Here is a 13,727-nt window from a genome sequence, read left to right on the forward strand (position 1 = left end):
CCAGGAACCCCAACCTGACGGAATCTGGAGGGATTTCTCGGACATTTTAGGGCATCGTAGATTATATATAAATGGTGTGAGAATTTGAGAGTGTCGATCGCAGTCTGGCGAATCTTACAGTGTTTCCTTCCTTTAAAACTTTCAGACAGCTGTTTCTTGTTTTCAGAAATAACTTTTCCCACTTGGTATTCTTCTTTTCATTTAAAAATAAGACAGAGGAAAGCTGTGGGCACCAGGCTCAAGTTTCGAATTTAGAATGGCGTGAATACGAAGAGTGCCGCTTTATAGCATGAAGAGAACTAGCAAGAATGCCCTTGTTTCCGGAAGGACTGGGTGCTGCTGAAGACCTGTACCTCTTATTTTCTTTCTGGGAAGATAATTCTTAGAATTTGTGCTATTGTGGAACTCTAAATGTGTTGATGTGTCCTAGCGCCACTCAGCCAAGCGGTTCAAAAAGAAGTTTTAGAGTGATCATTAGAGAAAGAAATTCACTATTCTAGAAAGATACATAGGAGCCCTGGTAGTGCAGTAGTTAAGCAGGCTTGGCCTAACTGAAAGGTGTTGGTTGGAATCCAGCAGCCCCTCCTGGGGAGAAAAGAGAAAAGACCTGGTGATCTGCTGCCATAAAGATTACAGCCTAGGAAACCCTGTGGGGCAGTTCTCTGTCATATTGGGTTGCTGTGAGTCAGAATCTACTGGAAGGCACACAGCAGCAACAAAAGAAAGATACGTGGGAAAAGGCGCATGGGTTTGTTACTCCGCAGGACAGTGTTTCTGGTGGTATAACCCTTTCCTGAACCATTTATTTTCTGCTTTGAGTTTTTGTGTTGATACCATGTGTTTTCATTAGTGGAAGCGTGCTGAACCATTGAGTGTCTGAATTTTCGGCAGGTAGCATGGATTTTTTTTTTTACTTGCTGTCTCCCACAAGCCTACCCTAAGTGTTTAGTGGTCCATATGAAGTACCACTAATTATACCCCCGAGTCCCCACCGTGGTCTATTGCTACATATGGGTAACAAATAAAAATTCAAACACTTCACACGGTACCCTGTAAAAGCAGTAATTTGCAGCACATGCCTGTTTCTTCAGTTTCAAACTGTCATAAGGGCTCCTGCCTTGCAGCACTCGCACTGTCACAGTGCAGCAGCTTCCCAGTAAGCCTTCAGACGCAGAAAAACTACATGGTACCTAGAGGTACCCGTGAGCATGAAAGGATTCAGTGTGATTCAAAGGCAAGAGCACTACCAAAAACCAAACTCAGTGCCGTTGAGTCAATTCCGACTCATAGCGACCCTACAGAACAAAGTAGAACTGCCCCATAGAGTTTCCAAGGAGCGCCTGGCGGATTTGAACTGCCAATCCTTTAATTAGCAGCCGTAGCGCTTAACCACTACGCCACCAGGGTTTCTGGCAAGAGCACTAAAACGCCACCAGGGTTTCTGGCAAGAGCACTACTAATTATAAATTCTAGGTCTCTGAATCAAAATTTCAGAAAGGAAACCTCTGTCCTTTTGAATAAACTTCCGGTGGCAATTCTCCCCGCGTCCTCACTGGAACACTGGAATGGCGCCTGGGCAGTATTACAATAATGCTGGCAAGCCAAGTTAGCAGGTTTACCAAGAAATCCTCTGTAATGTCTTCCAGATGGTGCTTCCTTGTCTGCTCAGTCTGCTGTGAAAGACCCAAGAAATTTAATGTCGTCTTCAAATTATTAATACTTTGTCATTTTCACACTACTAATAATACCCTGGTGGTGTAGTGGTTAAGAACTCCAGCTGCCAACCAAGAGGTCAGGGGTTCAAACCCATCAGCTGCTCATTGGAAACCCTGTGGGGCAGTTCTACTCTGTCATATAGGGTGGCTGTGAGTCGGAATCAACTTGATGGGACACGACAACAACAACAAGTAATACTTATGTCTTTCCTGGGTATTGGAGAGGCTTGGGTTCTGGTTCGATATCTGCCACTAACTAGACATGGATAACCTTGATTCAGCTTCTTAACCTCTTTGGGTCTTAGATAATTTCTCAGTAAAGTGAGATTACTGGGTTAGATTATTTCTGTCATTAAAATGGCAATTGAAGAAGTGCTATAATTCTTTGAACTTGTCCTGTCTGAAATCCTGGAGAGTGAGAATTGCAGATCACTAATAAAAAAAGAATGGAGAAATAATAGTAACATATTTTGTTAAATTCTGAAATATCAACACTTTTAAGTCCTTTGGTTTCTGAGAAGTCCTCCTCAAAACAGAGTCAATTTCTGGCCTGTAAGTAAAAGCAGCAAATTCCTATTCTATTGAAAAACTGACATAGGGAATTCATGTGCCCCACTTGAGCAGATCAATATTAGATTTCAAAATTCCTCGTTTGCTATCCCTCAGAAGCATAACTTTGTAATGTAGATTACTTTATGGTACTTATTTTAAATCTTAAACACTTACTTTATATACTTATTATACTTACTAGGTTGTATAAAAAAAAAATATAGCATCCATTAAATTTTTTGTATTTTTATGTCATAAGAATGTAAATTACAAACTTTTTTTGCCTTTTTTGTTTATAATTAAATTGAATTTTTCAATTATAGTTAGAAAGTTCTAGATATTTTCATATTATTATTAGAATGGACTGTTTATAAAGTTCATTGCCATAAATATCTGTTTGAGGTGCCACTTTTTTGCTGCATTCAAAAACCATTATTTCTAATTTTGTTCCATTTCATTTTAATTATTTTTGCACCTAGAACCCTTTAGTGAGTCACCAAATCTTATAATAAATTAATTTTGCATTTCATAGTCTATCAGATCCCAATCTTTACAATTTTATAGAAGCTGGTGGGTCTGTTTTATAGGCAGTAAAGTAATCTTAGGAATTCTCACCTTCAAATAGAAAAATCCTTATTAAAAACAATATTTTCAGTATGAAAATATGTGTGTTTTATGTCAGTTCTATCATCCTAAATAAAAAATGACTTAATGTTTAAGCATTTATTATAAATTCAAGTACAAAGTAAAAGTCAAGTTCTAAGGTATTAGACTGATACAGTAGATTGTATAGTGATGTTTATTCGTGACTATTATAGGTATAATTATCATGAGAAATAAGACTTTTAGAGGAAACTGCTATGTTTCTGGAAAAGCAGCAATTCCAGTTTTCTTGAGAAGAGAGAATAGCAGCATGAAGGAGAACACTGAACTGTTTATACCCAGTTTAAGGGCCCAAGTTGTACATGCAGCATGGCAGCGGGGGGTGGAGGAAAGCGCTGAGGATGACTTCCGGGGACTAGGATGTGAGCTACCACCATTGCATCTCCGAGGCCTAGCCAAATTCCTGGCACCATAGTTAGGACTCTGAAAATGTTTGCTAAATAGGCAGAATATGTCAGCTTCACTTCTGTGTTGTGCCATCAGAATGTTATAAGCCTCTGAGATGCAGTTCGCCCCTTGGTACCAACTGTGATACGAGTAAGCAGAGATGTAGCACTGTTCCAAGGTACCGCATCTTCTCAGTACATATTCTGAAGCTTGAATTCATGACTCAGTTTCCAAACGTGACTGTGAACTTTAATCTTTAAAAATAATCTTATAGGCTAGAGACCATAGTCTCAGGGAACGTCTAGGTGAATTGGCATATCAGAATCCATACAGACAATGTTCTATATCCTTCTTTGGTGAGTAGTGACTAGAGCCTTGAAAGCTTGAGAGTGGCCATCTAAGATATAACAATTGGTCTCTTCCCATTTGGAGGAAAGAAGAGTGAAGAAAACCAAAGACTCAAGGAAACAATTAGTCCAAAGGACTAATGGACCACATGAACCACAGCCTCCACTAGCCTGAGACCGGAAGAACTAGGTGATACCTGGCTACCGCTACGCACTGCTCTGACTGGGACCACAATAGTAGATCATGGACAGAGTGGAAGAGAAATGTAGAACAACAAAATTCACACTCATAAATAATTATACTCATTATTGATCAATAGGGACTGGTAGAACCCCTGAGACTGTGGCCCTTAGACACCCTTCAGACTTGGAACTGAAATCACTCCCGGAGAGCACAGTATATGCACACAGTAGACAGTCCTAAAATGAACACCACCACCAGTGAGGAATGTACACCTCAAAACTATCAACTATACAAGACCTAAAGGCAACATCTGCCCAAAAGCAAAGTTCGGAAGGACGGTAGGAGCAGGAAAGCTAGGTGAATGGATGCAGGGAACCCAGGGAGGAAGGGGGAGAATGCTGACTCTTTCAGACGTTTGCAACCAATGTCAGTGAAACAACTGTATATAAAGTGCTGGATGGGAAACTAATTTGCTCTGTAAACTTTCACCTAAGCAACAATAAAATGTTTAAAAAAAAAATCATAAGAGCTATTTTCATTTCTTCTCTGTCAATTCCGTTTCTTCCTTGATCACCACATAGTAATCCAAAACCAAAAGCCGAACCCGTCGCCGTCGAGCTGATTCCAACTCATAGCGACCCTATACAACAGAGTAGAACTATCCCATAGGGTTTCCAAGGAGTAGCTGGTGGATTCGAACTGCCGACCTTTTGGTTAGCAGCTGAGCTCTTAACCACTATGCCACCATAATAATTATGATATTTAGTTTAAATTGTGTACCAGACCCTGTGCTAACCAGTTTAGACGTGTCATTTCATTAACCCTTACATCCTGATACTATTGTTAGTACTAATATGAATTTCCCCCCCACCCTACTTTTCATTGAAAGGAACCCTGGTGGCACAGTGGTTAAAGCACTGGAAAGGTTGGCGGTTCAAACCCACCAGCCACTCCATAGGAGAAAGATGTGACAGTTTGCTTCTGTAAAGATTACAGCCTTGAAAAACCTATGGGGCAGTTCTCTTCAGCCCTTTGTGGTCACTAGGAGTAGAAATTTTTTTCACTGAGGAAATGAAAACACAGAGAAGTTAAACTCATACAGTGAATAAGAAGCCGAGCTGATGTTTGAACTAAGGCAGTCTGATACCAGTGCCCATGGTCTATAGCAGGTGATGGGGCTGTAATGGTGATAAAACACAGGGCCTTTCCTCATTGGGTGTATAGTTTAGCTGGGGAGATGTAAAGAAGCAGTCACATTCTTTGCGACCAGTGCTGGGTGGGAATAGAGTCGTGTGCTGTGGGAACACATATCAGGGTTCCTATGCCATAGATCACAACACTCAGATCCGCAGCCCATCATGGGGATAGTGCAGGACTGGGCAGTGTTTGGTCCCGTTGTGCATGGGGTCACCATGAGTTGGGGCCGTCATGAATTGGGGCAACTCGACCACAGCTCACAGTAACAACAACAAATACCAGGCCAGGGGTCGGGGAAGGGAAAATGGATAGAAGGTAACCAATCAAAGAACTTGGCTTATGATAGTGGGCAAACAAGATATTATAATCAATTTTGAAGTTACTATCTTTGTATATATAATCGGATTTGGTGGCAATCATGTGTTTTCATTTTTATCTTTATTACCTTCTGATCCTTCATGACTGCCTGCTAAATTGATTAAACCATCAAAGCAGTGAGTATGACACTTTTTTCCTAATTCTGCTGGGGATCTTTCTGATATGGTCCCATATCACGGACCCATCAGTGAGACGGCTGGGGCTGGGAGGGGGAATAAATGCTGTATCATCTAGCAGTTATGTTCCCACACAACTGGCTGGAAGATTTATATCACGTCAGCCTGGAGAGAAATAAAAAGCGGTATTAGAAAAAGTAGACACTAGATTAGATTTATTTTTGTGTTTTCCAGACTTTTTCCTTCCTTTTTTTATGAAATATTTTGTACATACAAGATGATATATGATATATATCTATAAATTACAACAAATAATAATAAAGCCAACATCTGAGTACCTATCACTCAGCTTAATAGAATATTCCCAATACATCCCCTGGCTTCCCAATCATACCATCCCCCTGTTTCTGCCCTGGAGGTAGTCACTATTCTGAATGTGCTTTTTTTTTTTTTTTTTTAAGCGCTTAGTATGTACACGCATTTGCAAAGCAAGATCTCAGACTGGGAATTAAAATGCATTAGCACTTGGGGAATGGGAATTAGAATTCAATCCCTGACCTAGGGATGGTAATCAATAGTAGAAAATGTGTCCTTAATTAAAGATAACTTACATTGATTTAAATAGCATAAAAAGAGTAGTTTAGAAATGGTTGAGTAAGTAACACAGAACTAGTTTGTGGTATTTTAGTAATTAATGAAGTGACCAAGATTTGTCGGTGGGGTACTGTAATTTTTTAAGTGTAATAAAGAATATATAATTAAGGAATTACGCTCTGGTGGCACAATGGTGAAGCACTTACCTGCTAACCTTAAGGCTGGCGGTTCGAGCCCACCCAGCAGCTCCATGGGAAAAAGACCTGGCAATTTGCTCCTGTGAAGATTACAGTCAAGAAAACCTTATGGCGCAGTTATAATCTGTCACATGGGGTCGCTATGAGTCAAAATCGACTTAACAGCACCTAACAACAACAATTATTCCATGTTTAGATATCCATTTTAAATACATTTCAATCATTCATTCAAAAAATATTTCCCAAGCACTGTCCTAGGTGCTTAGGATTAGTCAATGAGCAAAAAAGACAAAGAGCTCTGCGTTTGTGGAGCTTACATTCTAGTGGGAAAGATACAGATAATAGTAAGCATAATCAGTAAATGTAGGTATTAGTAAGTGAAAAGTGCTATAAAAAAGAAAAAGTTGAACAAAGTAAAGTTACAGTATTAAATAAGTTGGTTTGACTCGGGCACATTGGGAAGATTTAAGCAAACATTTGAAGGAGAAGGTGGGGTTAACCAGTTGCCACAGAGTGGATTCTGACTTCATGGTGACCCATGTGTGTCAGAGTAGAATTGTGCTGCATAGGATTTTCAGTGGCTAGTTTTTCAGAAATAGATCTCCAGGCCTTTCTTCCAAGGTGCCCCTGGGTAGACTTGAACCTCCAGGCTTTTAGTGACCAGCTGAGCATGTTAAACATTTGCATCTCCCAGAAGTTATCAGGGGGACAGTGTTCCAGGCAGAGGGACTAGCCAGTGCCCAGGCTGTGAGGCAGGGGCATGCCTGGTGTGTTCAAGCAACAGGAAGAAGGCCTGTGTGGCTAGAAGTAATGAGCAAGGGAGAGAGTAAAAGAGACATGGTTGGACAGGTCAGAGGGCAGGGGAGGGGTAAATCACGGAGAGTCTTGTAAGCCATTGTAAAAACTTTGCCTTTTACTCTGAGTGAAATTGAAGGGCCACTGCAGGGTTATGGAAAGAGGAGTATCGTAATCTGACTTACATCTTTTTTTTTTAATACCTAAACAATAGTGCTTTATTGATAAAAGGTTAGTTTTAATACAAAATTGCTGTGTAAAATAAGTGTTTTCAAAATACGTTTCTATAGGTAGAGATTAACTTTTTAGTAAAAGAGCCGTTATCTGTGAGCAAAAGTATAAACTGAGATTTGGGCAGCAAACAAAAAGCATTTAAAAGCGTAACAGCACAGGCCCTCCCAGCCCCACGTAACCAATACTGAGTGGCAGCTTGCCCTGAGCAGTACTTCTGCTTAAATATGCACAGGGTTTATACTATTTGCAAAAGCTTTTTGACTTTTCTTTTTACAGTTTTTCTCTAGCACGGTTAGTTAATAAATGCCAAAATAGCCCAAATAACAGACTTTGACTGGAGGTACCCTGAAGTCACACGATACTTTTCTTGGTAAAACTGCACGATGTGCTGCACAGCTCCCACCACTCACAACGGCTGGACAGTACAGGGGCAAAGTTAGTGGGGCACGTGAGTTTTTGTGGTAGTACAGCTTCATAGCTAATGTATTTTGACCATCTCATTTCTTGTCTGGCCAAAACAAAAGACAGAAACAAAACCAGCCTCCTCACTCCCTCAGGTTAATCATTTTCTTAACTCCTCCCACTAAACAGAAGATGAAAACCCTGAACCAGCACCTCTGCTCCTTCCACTCAGGTCTGCCTGCTTTAAAGGACCACTTTCTAGGAACACATTTGCCTGCATCAGCAGATGTGTTGAAGAAGCCAGCCTCGGAGCGTTGGCATCCCTGGGCATGCCCCACAGGAGGCACATTAGGACAGGAGACGGCCAAGACCTCGGCACAGAGGACAGAGCCTGCGCAGCTTCGGTGGCTGGCGCCTGCTCCAGCCTGTCAGCACAGATGTGAAATGTCTTATTCTCATAAGACACAGAAATGGGTATTTCACAGAATGAAGAAAATAATCAGCAAAAATTGATGAGACGGTCTGCCCGTAACAAAATGATCACTGCTCTTTGCCTCCCACTGTAAAACCATTAAAAAGAAAGCAGTGGAAGGGGGTTTGGATCTCCAAAGCCTAGCAGAGGGCTGGTGACAGGTCTGGGCTCAGAAACGCCTCCAGAGCCATGGCCTTGGGGCAGGACTATGTCTGCGGCCAGGTCTGGGTTCAGAGAGGCCTCCAGGGCCATGGCCTTGGGGCAGGACGGTGCCGGGGGACAGGTCTGGGTTCAGAGGCGCGCCTACCATAAAAAATAGGACCCCAATTTCCACTGCTGAAGAGGACCTTCTCACACACGTTACAGAAAAATATATTAAAGTGCAGTATAAAAGTACAAAAGGTTGTTTTCAACAGGTCAAATGTTAATTTTTCTTAAAAAGTTATTTTTAAAATTAGTTGAGTAAAAACAGTTTCAGTGATTCTCACTGCGTGTATGAGTCTTAGCTGCAAAAGAAAAGTGGGGCTCATGGCTCATGATTTTCTCTGCAGCGTGGTATAACCAGCCCTAGTGGAGAACACTGCAGAAAGACTGGTGACAAGCTCTCTGCCATAGTGGCTTTAAAAGTTATCTAGTGCCGGGATCCAGAGTCTTTGTAAATTCACCTCTAAAAGTCTGCTTTGAAAACAGCTATGTAAGTATAAACGGGTACCTCATCAGACAGTTCTAATCGTGTTATTTGGTAAACACGTACGTGGGCAGATGGATTAAAAGTATTGAACTATAGCAGCAAAACTGGTTTCAGGTGATGTGCACAAACACGGAAGAAAGGCAGGCTGGAGTCTCCACACAGCACCCTTCGTCATAAAGGGCCTGGCACCAGGCAGGTGTCTCTACCACCCAGGACCATCTGGGAAACCGATTCTAACTTAGTGGTTAGTTAAGGAGGGGAAAAAAATGAAAACGAAATACAAAATAGAAAGCATAACATAGCAATGAAATACAATGTTAAAAGTACTTCATACCAAAGGAAAAAAAACATCGAAAGTTTAAAAAGAAACTGAATTCTCAGGCGCAGATGCCGTAACACACTGACAGACTCCGCCGTCGGTCTCATGGAAGACACCACTATGCGACTCGTCTGGAATGTTTTCTTTTTTATCTTGGAGACCGTTTTCTCACACGTGCTGCCCGTGCACACCGCCGTCGCCGTCCCCCGCCTGCATCTGTATTTGCATCTGAGCTTGCATCCTTGCGATCATCTCCTGCATGTGGCGAAGTTCAGCTTCCTTTTCCAGCAAGATCTGGTCTTTGTTCATGTCCTCATTCTCTACTTTTCTGCCGCCTCTCTTGAGCCTCTCAGAGCGGAAGTTCTCGTAGTGGAGGTCCTGGGTCACCTCCTGGAGGTCCTGCATATGAGTTACGAGCATGGTCCTCAGCTTCAGGAAGTCGTTGTGCTCTGGGTTCTCCACCTCCACCACCCCCCACGGGTAGAGGCGGCCTCGGACCTTCTTGCCTTTGGCTTCAGTCAGCTGGTTGGATCCGACCACCGAAAATGGGATGCTGGCCTTGAGAAGCCTGGTCTGCTCTTTAAAATCTTCATCTTCATCTGACTCTGCGTCAGGTAAGTGATAGATTTTGATGCTATGTTCTTCAATTTCATCCAGAATCCTTTTCTTTAAGCGCTCCCATTCCTTCAGCGTGAGGGTGTCAGCCTTGGCGATGACAGGCACGATGTTCACCTTATTGTGAATCGCCTTCATGAATGCAACATCCAAGGGCTTCAGTCCGTGTCCGAAAGGGGAGATGAAGTAGAAGCAGCAGTGAACCCTGTTGTCGATGATATGCCGCCTGTTCAAGCCGCTCTCATCGTGCAGGTACCGTTCAAACTGCTCGTCGATGTAGGAGATGATGGTCTTAAAACAGTCTCGGCAGTTGATGGCATCGCCGTAGCCAGATGTGTCCACTACTGTCAGTCGCAGCTTGACCCCTCGCTCTTCAATCTCCACGGTGGAGGCCTCGATTTGGACAGTTCTCTCAATTTTTTCTGCAGCTCCAGGTATGACTCTTTCTGGGTAGAGGTCGGTCAGGAACAGGCTGTTTATGAGTGTCGACTTTCCCAGTCCAGATTCACCAACAACCATCAGTGTGAACTCGAAACCTTTTTTCACTGATTTTCGGTGAACTTGATTAGGAAGATTGGCAAATCCAACATAGCCAGGTGTTTCTGGATTTATGAACTGAGCTGGCTGCTTAGACATCTTGAGCGAAATTTCCTCAACCGGCCGACGGGAAGAAGACCAGGCGCCAAGTGACTGAGGCCCGGACCCGCCCAGCGCCCGCTGCTCCCGCCCTGACTTACATTTAAGTGACTCACTCTGACTGCTCTTGAGACTAAACTGAAAGGAGCAGGGATGGAAACAAGGAGCCCACTAGGAAGCTTTTGGATTCTGCATGTAGTTTGAAGATAGAGCCAATAGAATTTCCTGAGAGTGGATGTGGGGTGTGAGAGGAAGACTTTGACTCCCAAGTTTTTGGCCTAAACAACTAGAAGAATGGAATTGCCATCAACTGAGAGGGGGAAGTTGGAGGGGAAGGGATCAGAAGTTCAGTTTTGGATGCAGACACGAAGTATGAATTGATAAATACTGTGGGCTTATTATATATTAAAATCAGTGGCTGTTGAGTCAGTTCCAACTTACGCTTCATAGGGTTTTCATGGCTGTAACCTTATGGAAGCAGATCAGCAGGGCTTTCTTCTGAGATGCCTGGGGATTCGAACCACCAACCTTTTGGTTAGTAGCTAAATGCGTAACCATTTGCGCCATCCAGGACTCTTTTTTATATGTTAGGCTAAGTTCATTCTAGTAACTTCTGGAAAACGTATTGTTATTATTTCCGTTTTACAGATTAGAAATGGCAGCATAGAGAAATGACACTAAGAGGGAATAGAGGGCCCTGGACAGAGCTGGAGAAAAATGTAGAACAAAATTGTAACTCACAAAAAAAGACCAGACTTACTGGTCTGACAGAGACTGGAGAAACCCTGAGAATATGGCTCAGACTCCCTTTTAACTGAGTACTGAAGTCTCTCCTGAGGCTCACCCTTCAGCCAAAGATTAGACAGGCCCATGAAACAAAATGAGACTAAGTGGGCACACCAATCCAGGGACAAGGACGAGAAGGCAGGAGGGGACAGGAAAGTTGGTAATGGGGAACCCAAGGTCAAGAAGGGGAGAGTGTTGATGTGTCATAGGGTTGGCAGTCAATGTCACAAAACAATGTATATATTAATAGTTTAATGAGAGACTAATTTGCTCTGTAAACCTTCATCTAAAGCACAATAAAAAAATTATTAAAAAGAATGGGGATATAAAACCAGATCTTTGGGGTCCTAATGCCTTTAACTATTCTTTTAAAGCTTGGTGAAAGGATTGACCAGTAATCTTTATTATTTAGATACAATAAGAATTTAGCCAGCTAATCAGTTAAGCCTAATATTCTAGCTCCATGGGCATTAAGACGATAGAAAATATTTTTTAATAAATGGGAGAGTAAGAAGCGACTACTAAAAAGCCCTAGTGACCTGGATATTATGCAATAGAAGGCGTCTCTGAATGTGTAAGGGAAACCCTGGTGGTGTAGTGGTTAAGTGCTACGCTGCTAAGCAAAGGATGGGCAATTCGAATCTGCCAGGCGCTCCTTGGAAACTCTGTGGGGCAGTTCTACCCTGCCCTATAGGGTCGCTATGAGTCGGAATCGACTCGACGGCACTGGGGTTTTTTTTTTTTTTTTTATCTGAATGTGTAGTTTAGAAACTGGATTCTAAGTGAGGGCAAAAGAGCGCCCAGCGGTTGAAGATGTTTATACTTTCAAAATCTAAGACCAGATTTGGAAGAGAGGAAGCTTCCTTGTTGCACAGCTGGATTTCAGACAGATTCAGGTATTAGAGCAGGGCTGAAGATTCACTAGCAACTGTTGAAAAATCTTAGATGACATTGTTTAAAAAATATTTGGAAATCTGATTGTGGTTAGGAAGTAGCTACTGACGGGCTGAGATAACTGACATTTCATTTGTTTTAGTTATTAATAGGTGCCAAGGCAGTCTAATTATGAAATAGTATCTAGTAGAATACTGCTCCTTGTTGTTGTTGGGTGCCATCGTGTCGATTCTGACTTATAAAAAAAAAAACCAAACCCAGTACCATCGAGCCGATCCCGACTCACAGCAACCCTATAGCATAGCGACCCCATATAACAGAGTAGAACTACTCCATAGGGTTTCCTAGGCTGTAATCTTTACGGGAGCAGGCCGCCAGGTCTTTCTCCCGCAGAGCCGCTGGGTGAGTTTGAACCCCCAACCTTTTGGATCACAGCCAAGCACTTAACTGTTGCACCACTGGGCTCCTCTAGTTACCCTTGAATGGGCTGTTTTTCACAGTGAAAAAGTCTAGTCCTTAATTAAGTGCACTGTTAGGATTGCATCTCAAAAAGAAAAGAACAAATTAGTTATATGGAGAAAACAATCCCTCAAATTTATTTTCAGGTGACTTCACACCATATTTTTTGTGTCCAGTATATTATCTCAATTAAGTTATTGATAAGGTAAACTTACCAAAAGCTATTTATTGTATTAACAGGCTCCTTCTTCTCTGAAAATAATTCACAGCTGATAGTTAAGCAATGAACTGATTAGGTTTGGGAGATAGTATGTTTTCTTTTTAGGATAGTGACTTCTTTCCTATTGAACTCCATAAATGATGTGGCTTAGCAGACCAAGGCTGTTTTTTAGTGTGTTTACTAGTTCTGTGGAAAACTTTTTTCCTGTTATAAAAATTCCTTAGATCAAACCAACACACAAAAATGAAGTTACTTGGGTGATGAGTGTGGGTAAATGAAGTGAGAAGATGAATCATGACACTAACTATTAAAAAAAGAAGCCGAGACTCCAAGGTAGTTCACGATGCTGTCAGAGCAGAGAAGCATCCCTCAGAAAAAAAAAGAGCTGGGTTTAATTGAGGACTTAAACATGCACTTCAGTCGAATGAAGCTCTGTGTGGGGATACAAAATAGGATATGGCCCCTACCCTCAAGAAGCCTCCAGTCTTTTGGAAGCGACAGCATGTGAATAAATGCATTGCAGTATATAATGTGCAGTAATAAGTATTTTTTTTTTTAATAAGTATAGCAATAATGTGATGAAGTGAGTGGTTATGGAAGAGACATTATATGGGGTGACCAAGAGGCATTTTGAAAGATAAAGATGTTTCCAGGTGGCCAGCCAGGGGGAGGAAGGCCGTCCCAGGTACCAGATGTGGTGTTAAACAGCCTGGCAGTGCTGGAGCATAAAGTACAGTGGAAAAGGAAGTGGGGTGACTCTAATTTAATACTTGGTGAGTAATATTCAGATGACCTGTTATTTTCGTGTCAAATGCTGAGGCACTTTTTATAACAGAACTGTAGCACTCTAGACCAGTACCGTTCAATAGAAATATAA

The 13,727-nt window shown here is 42.0% G+C and overlaps 2 protein-coding genes across 4 annotated transcripts in view; one reads left to right on the forward strand and one right to left on the reverse strand.

The window, feature by feature from the left end:
• The window catches only part of APBB1IP (amyloid beta precursor protein binding family B member 1 interacting protein), a 150,062-nt gene that overhangs the window by 886 nt on the left and 135,449 nt on the right, over positions 1 to 13,727 (forward strand). The window lies entirely within an intron of this gene.
• LOC100667392 (septin-2-like) lies at positions 7,311 to 10,552 on the reverse strand. The gene has a single exon (XM_064284939.1). It carries the CDS (start codon positions 10,489 to 10,491, stop codon positions 9,409 to 9,411), a length of 1,083 nt encoding a protein of 360 aa, XP_064141009.1. The 5' UTR covers positions 10,492 to 10,552; the 3' UTR covers positions 7,311 to 9,408.

Source organism: Loxodonta africana, chromosome 4 (assembly GCF_030014295.1).
Source record: "Loxodonta africana isolate mLoxAfr1 chromosome 4, mLoxAfr1.hap2, whole genome shotgun sequence".
Lineage (NCBI taxonomy): Eukaryota > Metazoa > Chordata > Mammalia > Proboscidea > Elephantidae > Loxodonta > Loxodonta africana.

What these genes read in the sequence shown, in the direction of transcription:
- LOC100667392 (XM_064284939.1), bottom strand. Translation starts at nt 10,491, where the DNA reads ATGTCTAAGCAGCCAGCTCAGTTCATAAATCCAGAAACACCTGGCTAT.